The sequence below is a fragment of the Hippopotamus amphibius genome, chromosome 3, assembly GCF_030028045.1.
Source record: "Hippopotamus amphibius kiboko isolate mHipAmp2 chromosome 3, mHipAmp2.hap2, whole genome shotgun sequence".
NCBI lineage: Eukaryota > Metazoa > Chordata > Mammalia > Artiodactyla > Hippopotamidae > Hippopotamus > Hippopotamus amphibius.
The window spans coordinates 8,763,376-8,781,445 of NC_080188.1; the positions used below are offsets into that span (position 1 = coordinate 8,763,376).

General features: G+C 37.8%; 1 protein-coding gene across 1 annotated transcript; it reads right to left on the reverse strand.

The window, feature by feature from the left end:
* Window positions 1–4,356: 4,356 nt before the first annotated feature.
* On the reverse strand, window positions 4,357–5,335 carry LOC130849569 (gem-associated protein 2-like). The gene has a single exon (XM_057728550.1). It carries the CDS (start codon window positions 5,330–5,332, stop codon window positions 4,664–4,666), a length of 669 nt encoding a protein of 222 aa, XP_057584533.1. The 5' UTR covers window positions 5,333–5,335; the 3' UTR covers window positions 4,357–4,663.
* Window positions 5,336–18,070: the final 12,735 nt, after the last annotated feature.

Consider the following 18,070-nt stretch of genomic DNA (forward strand, 5'->3'; position numbering starts at 1 on the left):
TCCCTCATTAAAAAGTGTTTTAGGCAGAGCTGCGAGCCATGAATGCACTATTGTCTTCACTTCTTCATCAGAAGTGAATCTTCATCCTTGTGTTTGGTTCCCTTGCTTTCAGGGAACCAAACAGGTGAAAGTCCAACGGATCAGGATCAGGACTATAGGGAGGATGTTTTAACACCTCAAAACGAAGTTTTTGCAGAGTGTTGACAGTGTGGGCAGAAGTGTGTGGACGTGCATTGTCATGCAAGATCACAACACCCTTGGATAGCAGTCCTCTGTGTTTAATCCAAAGTTTAGGCTTCAGCTCTTCAATAAGCATCTCACTGTAATGAGCACTGTTGATTGTTGAACTTTGTTTTAAATTTTAGAATAGTTTTGTTTTTTAAAGCTCTTTATTGGAATATAATTTCTTTACATTGTTGTGCCAGTTTTTGCTGTACAACGTGAATCATCTGTGTTTATACATATATTCTCATATCCCCTCCCTCCCGTGACTCCTTCCCGTGCTCCCTATCACATCCCTCTGAGTCACCACCCATCATCAAGTTGATCTCACTGTTTTATGGAGCAGTCTCCTCCTAACTATCAGTTTTGCATTTGGTAGTGTATATATGTTAACACTGTTCTCTCACTTCATCCCAGCTTCCCCTTCAGCCCCCACCCCATGTCTTCAAGTCCGTTCTCTACACCTGCATCTTTATTCTTGCCCTGTCACTGGGTTCATTAGTGCCATTTCTTAAAGATTCCATATATGTGAGTTAGCATATGGTATTTGTTTTTCTCTTTCTGGCTTACTTCACTCTGTATGACATACTCTAAGTCCATCCACCTCACTACGAATAACTCAGTATCATTCCTTTTTATGGCTAATATTCCATTGTATGTATGTGACACATCTTCTTTATCCATTCATCTGTTGATGGGCATTTAGGTTCCATGTCCTGGCTATTATAAATAGTGCTGCAGTGAACGCTGTGGTACATGTTTCTTTTGGGATTATGGTTTTTCTGTGGGTATATGCCCAGTAGTGGGATTGTTGGGTCATATGGTAGTTCTACTTTTAGTTTTTTAAGGAACCTCCATACTGTTTTCCATAGTGGCTGTATGCGTTTACATTCCCACCAACAGTGCAGGAGGATTCCCTTTTCTCGGCACCCTCTCCAGCATTTATTGTTTCTAGATTTTTTGATAATGGCCATTGTGATCGCAGTGAGGTGATACCTCATTGTGGCTTTTACTTGCATTTCTCTGATTAGCAATGTTGAGCATCTTTTCATGTGTTCGTTAGCCATCTGCATGTCTTCTTTGGAGATATGTCTATTTAGGTCTTCTGCCTATTTTTGGATTGGGTTATTTGCTTTTTTCGTATTAAGCTGCATAAGCTGCTCGTATATTTTGGAAATTAATCCTTTGTCCATTGCTTCATTGGCAAATATTTTCTTCCATTCTGAGGGCTGTCTTCTTGTCTTGTTTATGGTTTCTTTTGCTATGCAAAAGCTTTTAAGTTTCATAAGGTCCCATTTGTTTATTCTTGATTTTATTTCCATGATTCTAGGAGGTGGGTCAAAAAGGATCTTGCTTTGATGGATGTCATAGAGTGTTCTGCCTATGTTTTCCTCTAGGAATTTTATAGTGTCTGGCCTTAGATTTAGGTCTTTAATCCATTTTGAGTTTATTTTTGTGTATGGTGTTAAGAAGTGTTCTAATTTCATTCTTTTACATGTAGCTGTCCAATTTTCCCAGCACCACTTATTGAAGAGGGTGTCTTTTTTCCATTGTATATTCTTGCCTCCTTTGTCAAAGATAAGGTGCCCATATGTGCGTAGGTTTATCTCTGGGCTCTCTATTCTGTTCCATTGATCTATATTTCTGTTTTTGTGCCAGTACCGTACTGTCTTGATCACTGTAGCCTTATAGTATAGTTTGAAGTCAAGGAGCCTGATTCCTCCAGCTCCATCTTTCCTTCTCAAGATTGCTTTAGCTATGTGAGGTCTTTTGTGTTGCCATACAAATTGTAAGGTTTCTTGTTCTAGTTCTGTGAAAAATGCCATGCGTGATTTGATTGGGATTGAGTTGAATCTGTAAATTGCTTTGGGCAGTATAGTCATTTTCATAATGCTGATTCTTTCAATCCAAGAACATGGTATGTCCCTCCATCTGTTTGTGTCTGCTTTGATTTCTTTCATCAATGTCTTATAGTTTTCTACATACAAGTCTTTTGCTTCCTTAGGCAGGTTTATTCCTAGCTATTTTATTCTTTTTGTTGCAATGATAAATGGGATTGTTCCCTTAATTTCTCTTTCTGATCATTCATTGTTAGTGTATAGCAATGCTAGATATTTCTGGGCATTAATTTTGTATCCTGCTACTTTACTAAATTCATCGATTAGTGCTAGCAATTTTCTGGAAGCTTCTTTAAGGTTTTCTATATGTAATATCATGTCATCTGCAAAGAGTGACAATTTTACTTCTTCATTTCCAATGTGGATTCCTTCTATTTGTTTTTCTTCTCTGATTGCTATGGCTAAAACTTCTAAAACTATGTTGAGTAATAGTGGTGAAAGTGGGCACCCTTGTCTTGTTCCTGTTCTTAGAGGGAATGCTTTCAGTTTTTCACCATTTAGAATGATGTTGGCTATTGGTTTGTCATATATGGCTTTTGTTATGTTGAGGTAACTTCCTTCTATGCCCATTTTCTGGAGAGTTTTTATCATAAATGGATGTTGAATTTTGTCAAAAGCTGTTTCTGCATCTGTTGAGATGATCATATGGTTTTTATCCTTCAGTTTGTTAATATGATGTATCACATTGATTGATTTGCATATACTGAAGAATCCTTGCATCCCAGGGATAAACCCCACTTGATCATGGTGTATGATCTTTTTAAGGTGCTATTGGATTCTGTTAGCTAGTATTTTGTTGAGGATTTGTGCATCTATATTCATCAGTGATATTGGCCTGTAATTTTCTTTTTTTGTGTGTGACATCTTTGCCTGGTTTGGTATCAGAGTGATGGTGGCCTCATAGAATGAGTTTGGGAGTGTTCCTCCTTCTGCTATATTTCGGAAGAGTTTGAGAAGGATAGGTGTTAGCTCTTCTCTAAATGTTTGATAGAATTCACCTGTGAAGCCATCTGGCCCTGGGCTTTTGTTTGTTGGGAGATTTTTAATCACAGTCTCAATTTCCATGCTTGTGATTGGTCTGTTCATAGTTTCTATTTCTTCCTGGTTCAGTCTTGGAAGATTGTACTTTTCTAAGAATTTATCCATTTCTTCCAGGTAATCCAGTTTATTGGCATATGGTTGCTTGTAGTAGTCTCTCATGATCTTTTGTATTTCTGCAGTGTCGGTTGTCACTTCTTTTTCATTTCTAATTTTGTTTATTTGCATCTTCTCCCTCTTTTTCCTGATGAGTCTGGCTAATGGCTTATCAATTTTATTTATCTTCTCAAAGAACCAGCTTTTAGTTTTATAGATCTTTGCTATTGTTTCCTTCCTTTCTTTTTCATTTATTTCTTTTTTTTTTTTTTGGTATAAATGTTTACAATTTAGTCATGATTGTAAAATATAAGGAAGAATCCAAATGGTCAGTAATGAGAGAATCAAAGTAAATCACAGGCATTTAGACAATGGCAATTATGTGAATTACATTATCACCGAGAAACATATATGTGAAATGTGAGCTAAAAAAACAGAATATATACATTAATAACAACTATGTAAAAGACATGTCTGACCACTGAGTCAAAAACAGTGATTTAAGCGTGGATTTTTTCCCCTTAAAAATTACGTGTTATATGGTAGAGATTTAAAAGAATGAACATATAAAAATAAAAAATGAAAGCCTAGTGATAAAGAATATTATTTACTTATGGAAGAGACTTATCTAAGCCACTTGGCTGAAAGGCAGGCTGGGGAACTTATATACTGTATTGCAGTGTTGCATCATCTGTCTCTCCCAGCAGACTACAAGCCTCTGGAGGGCAAAGACTGTATCATCTGTTTTGACAGGGAGCTTTTGGAGCCTCAGATACACTCTTTTGCAAATATCCTCAACTGTGAAAAATATTTTGAAGGTGAAATATAAGCTGCGAGTATAAAGCAGTAAAACACGGGGCAATACAGCACAGTTGTTGAGACTACAGCCTGACTGCCAGGGCATGAGTCTCAGTTCTGCCAGTTATAATCTGTGACCTCCAGCAAGTTACTGAATCCCTATGTGCTCCAGTTTCCTGATCTGTAAGATGGAAATAACACCTCATAGGTTACTGTAGGATTCAAGGAGTTATTACATATAAAATCCTTAGAACAATGCCTCGCACATATATTTGCTACTATTGGTATTTCTGATATTCCACTGTAAACTGGATTTCAAAGCCATTTTAGAAAATGCATTTCAAAGTTCTTTAGGCCAATGCTATTTGAAATGGGGTCTGCAGACTGGTAGCCATTCTGTTTGTTACTGATTTGTGACAAGATAAGCAGCTTCTCCCAGGATATAAATCAACTATTTAATTGACTTTTTTTCCCAAAGCAAGACTATTTCAATGAAGGAAGTAGTATGTTGATTTACATTCTAGCGTTATTTCTTTTCTACTGTAAACAGCCACTGTTTGCATTATACATATAGTTGTAACATATAATACATACATACATATACAAATAAGTTAGAGCTGTACCTTACATATAACTATATACAATTTTGTCTGCATTATAAAAAGAAGATGCAGTACTACCAATTCTGGAGTAAAGTCTCTTTCTCCAAACCAGTTACCCAGATATTCCAAGACACTAGTTACTGTTGCCTGATTCATTCTGCTAACAATACTAAGCAAGGGAGGAAAACCAATTTGTACATAATCGATTCCAGGACTTTCACTTGTAGCTGGTCCAACAGCCCCTTCAGCATATAACCTTTCACCAAGACAAAATTTTTTCCAGCCTTCTTCATCTTCAGATTTTGGCATGGTCACATTACTATCCAATTGTTGTGATTTCCAGTGACTTCTATGTCTGTTCACACTCTGCCGGATAGCTGAAAAATGTGCCACTTGTTGCTGCTGCCACTGAAGAGTGGGGGAATATCCCTCAGGGGCAGGTTGGCAACCTGAAAGAGAAACATTCACACTTTGCTTCCTTTTCAACTTCTTTGGGTCAATTTGAGCTACCACAACATCTGGACATTGAGCTGCTTCGATCTGGACCCGCCTCAGGTATTCCTGGGGAGTTCTCGGAGGTACGCTGGGATCGAAACTTTCTGTCAAGTCGCAGGGCTCCACTGGCAAGAGCCGGGGCATCAACTCTTCCACTGCAGACTCTGCAGGTACCCACGCCATGGTTTTCAGTCGGGTCAGTCTCCTTCATTTATTTCTGATATGATCTTTATGATTTCTTTCCTTCTGTTCACTTTGGGGTTTTTTGTTGTTGTTGTTGTTCTTCTTTCTCTAATTGTTTTAGGTGTAAGGTTAGGTTGTTTATTCGAAATTTTTCTTGTTTCTTGAGGTAGGACTGTATTACTATAAACTTCCCTCTTAGAACTGCTTTTGCTGCATCCCATAGGTTTTGGGTCATCGTGTTTTCGTTCTCATTTGTTTCTAGGTATTTTTTGATTTCCTCTTTGATTTCTGCAGTGACTTCTTGGTTGTTTAATAGCGTAGTGTTTAGCCTCCATGTGTTTGTACTTTTTGCAGGTTTTTTTTTCCTGATATTGATATCTAATCTCATGGCTTTGTGGTCAGAGAAGATGCTTGATATGATTTCAGTTTTCTTGAATTTACCAAGGTTTGATTTGTGACCCAAGATGTGATCTATCCTAGAGAATGTTCCGTATGCACTTGAGAAGAAAGTGTTTTCTGTAGTTTTTGGATAGCATGTTGTATAAACATTGATTAAGTCAAGGTGGTCTGATATTTCATTTAAAGCTTGTGTTTCCTTATTTCTTTTCTGTTTGGATGATCTGTCCATTGGTGTAAGTGGGGTGTTAAAGTCTCCTACTATTATCGTGTTACTGTTGATTTCCCCTTTTATAGCTATTAGCATTTGCCTTATGTGTTGAGGGGCTCCTATGTTGGGTGCATAGATATTTACAATTGTTATATGTTCTTCTTGGACTGATCCCTTGATCATTATGTAGTGTCCTTCCTTGTCTCTTGAAACAGTCTTTACTTTAAAGTCTAATGTGTCTGATATCAGTATTGCTACTGCAGCTTTCTTTTGACTTCCATTTGCATGGAATATCTTTCTCCATCCCCTCAATTTCAGTCTGTATGTGTCCCTAGGTTTGAAGTGGGTTTCTTGTAGATAGCATATAGAAGGGTCTTGTTTTTGTATCCATTTAGCCAGTCTGTGTCTTTTGGTTGGAGCATTTAATCCATTTACATTTAAGGTAATTATTGATATGTATATTCCTATTACCATTTTCTTAGTTGTTTTGGGTTTGTTTTTGTAGATCTTTTCCTTCTCTTGTGTTTACTGCCTAGAGAAGTTCCTTTAGCAGTTGCTGTAAGGCTGGTTTTGTGGTGCTGAATTCTCTTAACTTTTGCTTCTTTGTAAAGCTTTTGATTTATTTCTCTGTCAAATCTGAATGAGATTCTTGCTGGGTAGAATATTCTTGGCTGTAGGTTTTTCGCTTTCAAGACTTGAAGTATATCCTGCCACTCCCTTCTGACCTGCAGAGTTTTTGCAGAGAGATCAGCTGTTATCCTTATGGGTTTTCCCTTATATGTTATTTGTTGCTTTTCTCTTGCTGCTTTTAATATTTTTTCTTTGTGTTTAATTTTTGTTAGTTTGATTAATATGTGCCTTGGTGTGTTTCTTCTTGGGTTTATTCTGTATAGCACTCTCTACACTTCTTGGACTTGGTTTACTGTTTCCTTTCCCATGTGGGCGAAGTTTTCCACCATAATCTCCTCAGATATTTTCTCAGACCATTTCTTTTTTCCTTCTTCTTTTGGGATGCCTATGATTTGAGTGTTGGTATGCTTAATGTTATCCCTGAAGTCTCTCAGACTGTCTTCCATTCTTTTTATTTTTTTTTTCTTTTTCCTGCTCTGTGGCAGTTGATTCCCCTATTCTATCTTCCAACTTACTTACTCGTTCTTCTACCTCAGTTTTTCTGCTATTTATGCCATCTAGAGTATTTTTAATTTCAGTTATTGTGTTGCTCATTACTGTTTGTTTGCTCCTTAGTTCTTCTAGGTTCTTATTAAATGTTTCTTGTATTTTCTCTATTTTGTTTTTGAGATTTTGGATCATCTTTATTGTCATTACTCTGGATTCTTTTTCAGGCAATTTTCCAATTTCTTCTTCATTTATTTGTTCTTGTGGGTTTTTATCTTGCTCCTTTGCCTGCATGGTGTTTCTTTGTTGTCTCATTTTGTCTAATTTATTGTATTTGCTGTCTCCTTTTCCTGTGCTGCCTAGTAGTAATTCCTCTTGTCTATGTTCTGTTTGGCTTGAGATATGAAGCACTGAAGCTTTCTGGCCTTTGTTTGTATTTGGAGCTTGGTCTTGAGAATGAGACCTCTGGGGGATTACTTGCTGATTAATATTCCATGGGGTCAGGAGTTCTCTGGTGGTCCAACGTCCTGGACTCTGCTCTGCTGTCTCAGACGTCCAGGTTTGACCCCCGGCACCAAGACCCTGGAAGCTGTACAGCATGGAGAAAAAGGAGGTAGAGGGAGAGCAAAGAAAAAAAAAAAAAAAAGGAAGAGAAAAGGGAAGAAGGGAAAAGGACAGACAGATCCCCAAGACTGGTGGTAAAAGCAACTCTAATCAGTCAAAATCACACAAGGAGACGCACACACTTGAACTTGCAAAAAGAGAAGAGGAAAACAGACCAAAGAGAAGAGAAAAAGAGAGAGCAAAAAAAGAAAGAAGGGAGTACTCATACCAATTACAAGCAAATCCACATGCGAATATATACAGTAAAGATTAAACTAACAAATACCTAAGACCAGAAACAAGACAAACATACCAAGAAGTCCTCCAATTCTATGTAGGGCTCTGCACCTGCTGTGGAGAGGACTCTGGAGAGCTCAGACTGTGATCTCGTATTTGTCCTGTGTATATTTGTCCCCGCAGTCCCCAGTTGCCCCCTGTGTCTACAGTCTCTATTGTAGAAACACTTGTCTATTTAGGTGATCCACATATGCAGGGTCTATCAAGCCTCTTGTGGGTATTAAATCTGCTCCTCCTGTGGCTGTTTTCCTTTCTCTTCTTCGGTCCTGTAGTCCTAGGGGATCAGTTTTGGTTTTGGTCCCTTCTTTGTGTGTGGGTTGCTTTCAGGAGTCAGTTCCCCACCCAGGCAAGAGGGGGCAAAAGAGGGTGATTGAGGCTCACTTGCAACTTCAGGTCAGGAGGAGGGAGGGATATGGCAGTCTCATTGAAATCTGCGGAGTGCTTGTAGCAGCAGAGGTCTGCGTGAGCCTGAGGTGTGCCGTGTGTTCTTCCAGGGAAGTGGGTCCTGAATGCGGGACCCTTGGTGTTGGTGGGCTTCCCCTGCTGCTGGGAGGGTTTGGCCAATGGCTTGCCTTACACACATGACCCTTGGCAGCAGCGGGTGGGTGAGTGGTGGGGCGCGGTGGTGCATGGCATGGTGGGGGAGCGGGGCAGCGGGTAGGCGGGCAGGTGGTCGGCGGGGCCTGGCGGCGCGCGGGGCTGGTGGTCAGCAGGGGCCGGCGGTTGGCGGGACCCGGTGGCGCACGACAGTGTGGAGGCGCGGGGCGGCAGGAGGACTCTTCGAGCCAGCAGCCGTGGGTCGCGCCGCTTCACAGCCTGTGAGTTCGCGGAGAGGGAAGTTCCTCCCAAGCACTCTGAAACAAAGGTCCCCTCTCTCTCCGTCGGGGCCAGGATTTTCCGCAAACTCCCTCCTAGCTTGCTGGCGCAGCTGCCCCCCAGGCTGTTCTCATGCAGCCAGCCCCAGCTCTCTCCCTGGTGTCTGTTCTCCAAAGCCCAAGCCTCAGCCCCCAGCCCCCAGCGCCGCTGCAGATGAGCAGAGTGCTGGCTGAATCCTCCGTGCGGGGATGTCTCCACTCTGCCCTCCACACACTGCCGTTGCTCTCTCCTCCGGGGGCTCTGAGGCGCCTCCTGTCCTTCCCCACCAGTGAGGGAGCTCCCCAGGGTGTGGGAGCCTCCCCCGCCTCACAGCTCCCTCCCAGAGGGGCCAGTCTCCTCAGGATTCCTTGTCTCTTTTTTTCCCTTCTTTCCTTTGCACTACCCAATTATGTAGGAATTCTCTTGCCTTTTTGGAGGTCTGGGGTCTCCTGCCAGCATTTGGAAGGTATTCTGTAGGTGCCACTGCACAAGTAGATGTATTTTTGATGTATTTCTGGGGAGGAAGGTGATCTCCACGTCCTACTCCTCTGCCGTCTTTTTCGAGGTCTCTCTAATTGTTGAACTTTTTTCATGATGATGTTCCAGTACTGGCCCTTGAGAATCCCAGAAAACTGTAAGCATCAATTTTCCAGCTGATGATTGACTTTTGAAATTTTTCTTGGTGGGCGATTTGTGGATATTTCCATTCCATACTCTGCCCTATACTGTCAGGCTTGTAGTGATGACTCATCATCAGTAATGATTCTCTTTAAGAAACTTTCACCTTCCTTAGAGTATCAGTCCAAATTTTGCTTGCAGATATCCAAACGCTTCTGTTTATGCTCTTCCATGAGTTGTTTCGGTACCCACCTCATACAAACTTTTCGAAACCTAAGTCTGTCGTGGATTACTTCATTTTGAGGTGTTAAAGCATCCTTCCTATAATCCTGATCTTGCTCCATCAGACTTTCACCTGTTCGGTTCCCTGAAAGCAGCCCCACAAGGACAAAGATTCACTTCTGATGAAGAAGTGAAGACAGCAGTGCATTCGTGGCTCACAGCTCAGCCTAAAATATTTTTTAATGAGGGAATACAAAAGCTTGTTGACAGATGGACAAAGTGTATTTGAAAGCAAGGAGATTATGTCAAAAAATGATTTATTTTGTCTTTTCTAAAAGTTAATTAAAATAAATTCTATAGCCAGAGTGCGGATAATTTTTACTCACCCTCATAAATAAACCTACAGCACCTGTAAGTGATTTTTATCATGGTGTCAGTACATGAGGTCAACAGAAATCCATCATGTTTCTATATACTACTAGAAATGAAGAAGTGGGCACTGAAGTTAAAAAAAAATCAATGTTGATTACAATAACATCAAAACTGTGAAATACTTAGGGATACATCAAACACAATACATGCAATAATTGCATGCTAAAAACTAGAAAATACTGGTGATAGAAAACAAAGGAGACACAAAAAATTGCATAGATATAACATGCGCATGTTTCAAAATACTCGATACTATTATGATACTCATCCTTCTAAAATGGATCTACTTATTAAATGCAATGCCAATGAAAATTCCAGCAGGCTTTTTTCTTATAGAATTGGCAAGCTGATTCCGCAGTTTATATATTAATGCAAAACACCTAAAACAATCAAACAATTTTGAAAAATAGGGACACAGTTGGAAGACCTGCTACTTGATTTTCAAAGCTTAATGTAAAACTACACTAATTAAGACAATGTGTTATTGGAGAAAGGATAGACATGTAAATCAATGTAACATAGGAAATCAAGACATAGACTCACAAATGTTAGTTAATTGGTTTTGACCAAGTTGTCAAAATAATTCAGTAGAAAGATAGTCTTCAACAGATGAACAACTGGACATCCATTTGTAGAGTATGGACTTCAGGTTGTAAAAAATAAACTCAGAATGAACCATAGATTTACATGTAAAATGTAAAATTATAAAACCTATAAAACTTTTCAAAGAAAGTGTAAAAGAAAAAATTTTGTGACTAAATAAAGGTTTACAGATAAAATCATAAGCTATAAAAACATTATCTATAAAAGAAAAAATGATAAACAGAACTTCATGAAAATTAAGAATTCTGTTCATTGGACAATAATGTAAAAATTATGAATAAACAAGCCATTGATACCAGTAAATTTTTTGCAAAACACGTGTCTGACCAGGTACTTCTATCAAGAATACATAAAGAACTCTCACAGATCAATAATAAGAAAATCAAAACATCAGTACAACTAGTTATTAAGGATTTGAATACCCATTTCACTAAAAAATTGCCGTGGGTAGCATGCAGGCACTTGAAAAGATGCTCAACAACAGTATCCATCAGGAAACCATGATATGAGTATCTGTTATGAGCTGAATTATGCCCTCAAATTCATGCTGGAGCTCTAACCCCTAATTCTAAAAATGTGACTGTATTTGGAGGTAGAACTGTTAAAGAGATGATTAAGTTAAAATGAAGTTAAAATGAGGCTGTTAGGGTAGGCCCTAACCGAGTCTAACTTGTGTCCTTATAAGAAGACATTTGGACATACACAGAGACACTTGCGGGTGCATGCACAGAGGAAAGACCTTATGAGGTCACAACAAGAAGGCACCTATCTGCAAGCCGAGGAGAGAGGCCTCACAAGAAAGTGTACTTGATGATTCGTCCATCTTGTGATTCCTGCCTCTAGAACCGTGAGAAAATACATTTCTGTTGTTTAAGCCTGCCAACTGGTATTTTGTTATGGCAGCACTAGCAAGTTGTTACAAATATGCATCTATTAGAATGGTTAACATTTTTTCAAAATAACAAAGCCAAGCTTTTATGAGGGTGTAGAGTAACTGGGAGTCAGGTACAATGCTAGCAGGAAAGCAGAATAGTACATCCAACTTGGAAACCTGTTTGTCAGTTTCTTGTAAGAGTAAGTGTACACTTTTTGAATCAACAATCCCATTTCTAGGTGTTTATTCAATGGAAATGAAAATATATGGCTACACAAAGACCTGTACCTGAATTTTAATGATTCAAAATCAGAAATAATTTAGATGTCTGTTGACTGGTGAACAGATAAAATTGTGGTGCATCCAAACGGTGGAGTATGATTGAGCAATCAAAGATGTGAACTTCTGATACATGCAGAAGGACAAATCTTAAAGTATTATTTCAAGTGAAAGAAGCCTGACAAGAAAAACTACATACTGCATAATTTTCCTTGTATGACATTCTTGCAGTGCAACACTAATTTTAGAAATATAATAGATGTTTTCAGTTGCTTGGTTTGGGTTGAGGACAAACGGGGTACAAGGGAAATTTTGCCTGTGTGGTGGTGATTAGCATTGTACACACTTTTCAACATTCCTAAAACTGTACATCTGAAAAAGAATAATTTTTTGCTATGTGTAAGTTATACCTCAACAAACCTGATATTTAAAAAAAAAAACAAAATCTAGAGAATAAAATGAGCTAAAGGCCAACCATGAACACTGACACCTTGAGTAAAACAATAGTTTAATGAGAACTAATGTAATGATAGCATTAAAAGAATGGTTGTGTACTTACTAAAATTCAAGTAATATGTATTACATAAATAATTTGACCTAAGACTTCTATTAATAACCTCATAGACTGTAGAAAAAATGAAAATTAATTAGAGCCTTCCGCTTGTAACCATCTACTGAGAGAAGCATTCATGACTACAAATAGCTACACCAACATGCCACGTTTGATTTTTCTCTAAGTGCTATAAATCATCAAGGATAGAGCATTTAGTTCTGATTGAAGATACTGGGGTCAGTGAGGAGGTGACAATTGGATTAAACTCTGTAGTTTTCTGTTGTTTACCAATCTTTTGATAGTTGTAGATATGTATTTACATGATGCAAAATCCCAAAATATCTCCATATGATTTTATACACACATAAGGTGTTTAGGGATGTTGTGTACATTTGCAGTTTGCACTGTACTTGTGGGTACCATTAAACTCTGTTTTCCAAAGGTCATATTGTTTCTATAGTAACAAGTGCATTTCAAAGTGAACATCAACACTAGGATCATTTGATTCTTGCTCTGAAGACTCTGGGTTGACACCTTAGCAGTAATAGATTCTGCTAAGAAAAATGTTAATCTCTATTTCTTTTTTAAGTCTCTGTCTGTCTTTCTATTCTTTTATGTAAGAATATATTCAAGAGAAGTTACTCAATCTATGTTGTTACATAGATTAATGAGCAATGAAAACATACTTGTTTCCTCAGGTATTAGGCAGGCACGGTGGTTCTTCATCTATGTCATCTGCACTCCATTATTTCATCTATTAATTAATTTAACACAGTTAGTGAGAACCTACCAAGATCAATTGATTGATCGATCTATCATCTATCTATCTATAGTTACAATTGCCTTTGAAGTAGGTGCTATGAATTGTATTTTATAGATGATAGACTCAGGTAGCTTACATCATTACTGTGATTCCATAAATAGAGAAGTTCTTTTGATCAAAAATGCAGTATGCATTTCTCTCACCTTGACAATTGCTCCACTGGAATATGATTTCTGACACCTGAAGATTTGTCTTTTATTTTTAGCTAGATGCCAATCTATTTTGGCTAGGGTCTCCAAGTTCAATATGAATACGTGCTACACTTACAGCTATCATGAAATTGGGAGAAGCATTTAGCCATTAAGCTGAAACTAGCTTTTAAACATGAGAAAAAATTTAGGGAAAAATTTTGTCTTTGACTTGCTAGTTATTGAGAGTGATATTCTCCAGGGATCAATGCTCGGGCTCTGCAGACTTATTTAACTACTTTTTAATATAAAAGCTCTGGAAGAAAGAACACTTAATGAGATGATCAAGTTTACAGATGAAAGTATGGCCTCCTGGGTTGAGAAGTGCCAAGCTAATGGGAATAAACTTCAGCAGTTGCTCATGAGGCTGTGAATGCCCAGAGCCGGGGTAGGTGAATTTAGAGAGCCAGCAAGCACAGTCTTACTTTTAGTCAAAAATAATTCAGACCAAACAGATGAAATTAAGACCTCTAAGTAGTGGATATGAGTTGGGAAAAGATCTTTTTATTTACTATTGGCCCAGGATATTTTCTCTGAATAAAAGAATAACACTCTCTTGAGTATCCTTAGGGAAAAAAGCAAGAAAATGAAAGGGAAATGAATTTACTCCTTTGCTCTTGACTTCTGCATGCAGTTTTGGGTTTCGCACTTCAAGAAAGGGAGGCCTTGCTGAAGGCAACTGAAACAATCAAAGAATTAGATGATTTTTTTTTTTTACTAGGCTGTAGGGGCATCCTTTTGGTCTAAGAAAATAATTAAAAAGTAGGAAAGTATCATCACTCTAGCAAAATTTAGCTCCTTAATTTTGAATTGAACACAGATTTTGAAACTTATGAATTTTATGTTTAAGAAAAGTTTAAGAGAAAAACAGTTGATTCCTAGCATCTTCTATCAGCAAAAGAGCCCATGCAGTGGAAAAAGGGCATCCATCCAACCTAGGCCTTTCACCCCGTTCTCACTTAATTCTCTTAAAACTCTGAAGGGATGCAGGGAATCTTACTCCCTTTTGGGAGTTAGGATGCTAATTTCCAAAGAGGTTAGTTGAATTTCTTCTCACCAAATAGATATTCGGGGATATAACAGAGATTTAAACTCCTTCTGTTTCCAAGTCCAACATTTGTTCTTCTGCACCATGGACATTGCTTTGAAAACTCCTCATTTTCTCTATGCTTAATTGATTATTCATTCAGCAATCACACCTGGACTTAAGAGGAAACCTATGGGTTGTTTAGATAATAGAAAGGGACAGAGTCTCACATAGATTTTATCCATATTTTCATCACTGTGTTGATGATAAAAGCTTTCATATTCAAAGATTAATATACTTTACATATTATTAGTATTATTAAACTATGCCTATGCCTGATTAAATAATAGTAATACTGATATTTATATTTATTCTACAGAATGGTTCAAATCGATGGTTTTCTTTAATATTCACAGTAATCCTATGAAGAAGATATTTTTATTAACCAAAAACCTGGGAGAATTCTTGTTTGTCATTACTTCTTCTCTAAAATCTCTCAGATCTGTATTCTTTTTGCACCCTCCATGCTAATACTCTGTTAAAGGCTCATCCTTGAACTTCTTCCCTATAATACAGCATGGCTCCTGCCTGCAGTCATGCCCCATCCAACCTTCCTCCGCATTCTGTTCAGCCGTTTTTCTAAAACGCAACTCTGCACTTACTAGAATACCCTTTGCCATGATATTAAATCAGCTTTCTTTATTATGAACTCCTCTTCTGCTCTGCTCACTCGTGTCTTAATGGAGTCAGTGAATATACACAGTTATTTCAATTAGATAGACTGGGAGAGGAAAGATAATAATTTAACCTTGGATTGATGGGAACATAGGACTAATAAAACACATTTTTGTTTTTCCTGTATGTATTGTTATGGATTCAGGATTAAGAATCAACAGAAAGAAAGAAAAGACGATGAAAATAATTGGAGGAATGATGTTTCAGAGGATGGAAGCACTAATGTCAATGGATACATGTAGATGCAGGTAAATTTGGATAAGATTGAGTGTGTGTGTGTATGTTTGTGTGTGCGTGAGCTTGCACAGGCGCACATGTGCCTTGGAGTGGAGGGAGAACTGTTGAATCAGTATTTAGAATCTACATCATTATGGATATCTAAATATTGCTCATTGCTGAGGTGTATAATTTTGTTTCTCTTCAGTTAATCATTGTTATTTGTTTAATTAAAAATAATTTTCTTATTTTTAAGTCATAACCAAACTTTATAAATAGAATTTACTCTCAGTTTTTTCAGCTACATTGAAGGATCTATCAATGTTATCTTACTTAACATGGTCCTCTGTTATCTTGCTTAACATGGACTTGTTTTACCTTAGATTTAATTTGTAATTTTTGTGTCCTTACATTTACCATGTTTGTGGGGATTTTATTGGGCTATTCTCTGTGAGAAATCATTTACTTCCTGGATCCAGGTTCTTCTACTTTTTTGGTAAAATTACCTGTTTAGGTGGAGCACATCCTTTGGGAAGTTTCTGAGAAAGAGGTTATGAATGTTAAGTTTTAAGACCATGTGCTTTGGGGGTAGGGGAGGATACCACCTGTGGTTTTTGGTGATTCCCTAAAAGGGCATATAGGATTCAGAGGCAATTGTACTTACAATTATGGTTTATTACATTGAAAGTGTGCACAGCAAGCATAGCAGAGGTCAGGAAAACGAGGCATCAGGTAATTCCTGAAGGGGTCCAGGAGCAGACTTCCAAAATTCTCCCACACAGAGTGACGGGGGAAGGGAGGTCTTGCACTGAACATGTTTCTTCCTTCAGCACAGGAAATGTGTTACACACATCTAATGTTTCTGCCTAAGGAAACCTGCCTAAAACTGAGAGTCCGGAGATTTTACTGAAGGCGGGTCACATAGGTACTCTTTGCTTGAACAACTAGGTACTATTATGAAAATTCCAGATTCCAAGAAGTAAAGTAGTTGTTCACCATGAATCACATTGTTTGCACAGACAATATAGAAGAATAGTATAATAGAATCCAGTGACCCAGTCACACAAAATAACCAGTCAATACAGAGTCCAGAACATTCCACAGGCCAAGTTCCCAGGAGTCTTCCCAAGGGTCAATCTCAAGCAGAGCTTCTGGAGATAACAGTATCAGGCCAGCTGTGTTAACTCTTTCCTGAACAACATGAATACCTAACAACATCCTTTTCCTACTTTTACACTTTACAGACATGTTGTCTGGGCATTCAGAGTACTAGATATTTATTCATTTCCTTATGGAACTTGGAAGGCATGTGTCTATTCTTCCAGATTCTAGAGTTGCAGTTGTGAAAGCTTGTTCCACCCTCATTCCTGATGCTTTGTGTGTTACCTTCTTTATTTGTTTTTCCTTCCTTTATGGCACATTCCCTATTCCAGATTCTTTATTATCTCCCTGTTGCCAGAGAATAAGTTTCTCTGTAGTCCTCCAATCTTTCACCAAGGGTGCCGCCCTTCAAACATGCCAGTTTCTGCATGTAGTTCTATTTTCTCATTGTACACTTGCACAAGACTATACTAACTACAAGCTTTAAAATTTTGGCACTTAAATGGCAAAAACCAACACCTGTTCTCCTGCCCTCCTAGGCTGGGGTGACTGTCACATCAGCTAAAATCATACCTGGTTGTAGTTTGCTTTTTGTTTCTGACTCCAGGAAATTTTCCTATCCTTTCTAAAAGTTAGTTAGGCCTAGCGCTTAAAGAGATATTTGTTATTTTTCATCCTAAGTTTCGATGTATTTGACCAAGAAGATTTTCAGGTAATTTAAGCTGACATATTAACAGAACTCAGTATTTCTTATTGTCCATTAGGGTTTTCAGTATATGTATGAGCGATACATATAAAAACTACCAAGATAGATTGCAAGGTTTCTATACCTCATATGCGGTGGTGTGATGTGAAATAGAAGCTTGCCTGGAAAAGTTAGATTTGTATTTTGTAATCCTTAGAGTCGTCTCTCTCTCTCTCCCTCTCTCTGTCTTTCTCTTTCTTTCTCTGATGAATATAACCAAATAATCAATAAGCCAATAGATAAATTAAAATAGGATACTCAATAAACTCAATTTAAAAAAACTGGAAATGAAAAATCCAAAAGGGAGAAATAAAAAAAAATAATTAAATGGTAAACAAATGCAATTAGCTAATCACATTAATATTAATCATCTAAACACTCAAAAGGGCAGAGATTATCAGAATACATTAATGAAAAAGTATAACCAACCAAATGCTGCGTATAAGAGACATACTTAACAGCTACAGACACAGACAGATTGTAATTAAGTAACTGGAAAAAGAAATACCAGGTAAATAGTAAGTACAAAAAGTAGTGGACTGAGTATACTAATCTGATAAAATAAACTTAAAGCGAAGAGTATTAGAAGAGACAAAGATGTGAATTACATAATGGTAAAGGGAGGAATTCATCAAGAAAATATAAACATTATAATTATTTCTATGTCTGATAATAAAGCCTCAAAATAGATAAAGCAAAATTTGAAAGAACTGAAAACAAAATTAGACAGTGCCACAATTATAATAGGAGAGGTTAACACTTTTTCTGAGCATTTAATAGTAAATTAGACAGAAAATAAATTTTTAAAAAATGTAGAATCTAAACAACACTACCTACCAACTTG

Excerpts from the sequence above, each read along its gene's own strand:
- LOC130849569 (XM_057728550.1), bottom strand. The coding sequence starts at position 5,332 with ATGGCGTGGGTACCTGCAGAGTCTGCAGTGGAAGAGTTGATGCCCCGG.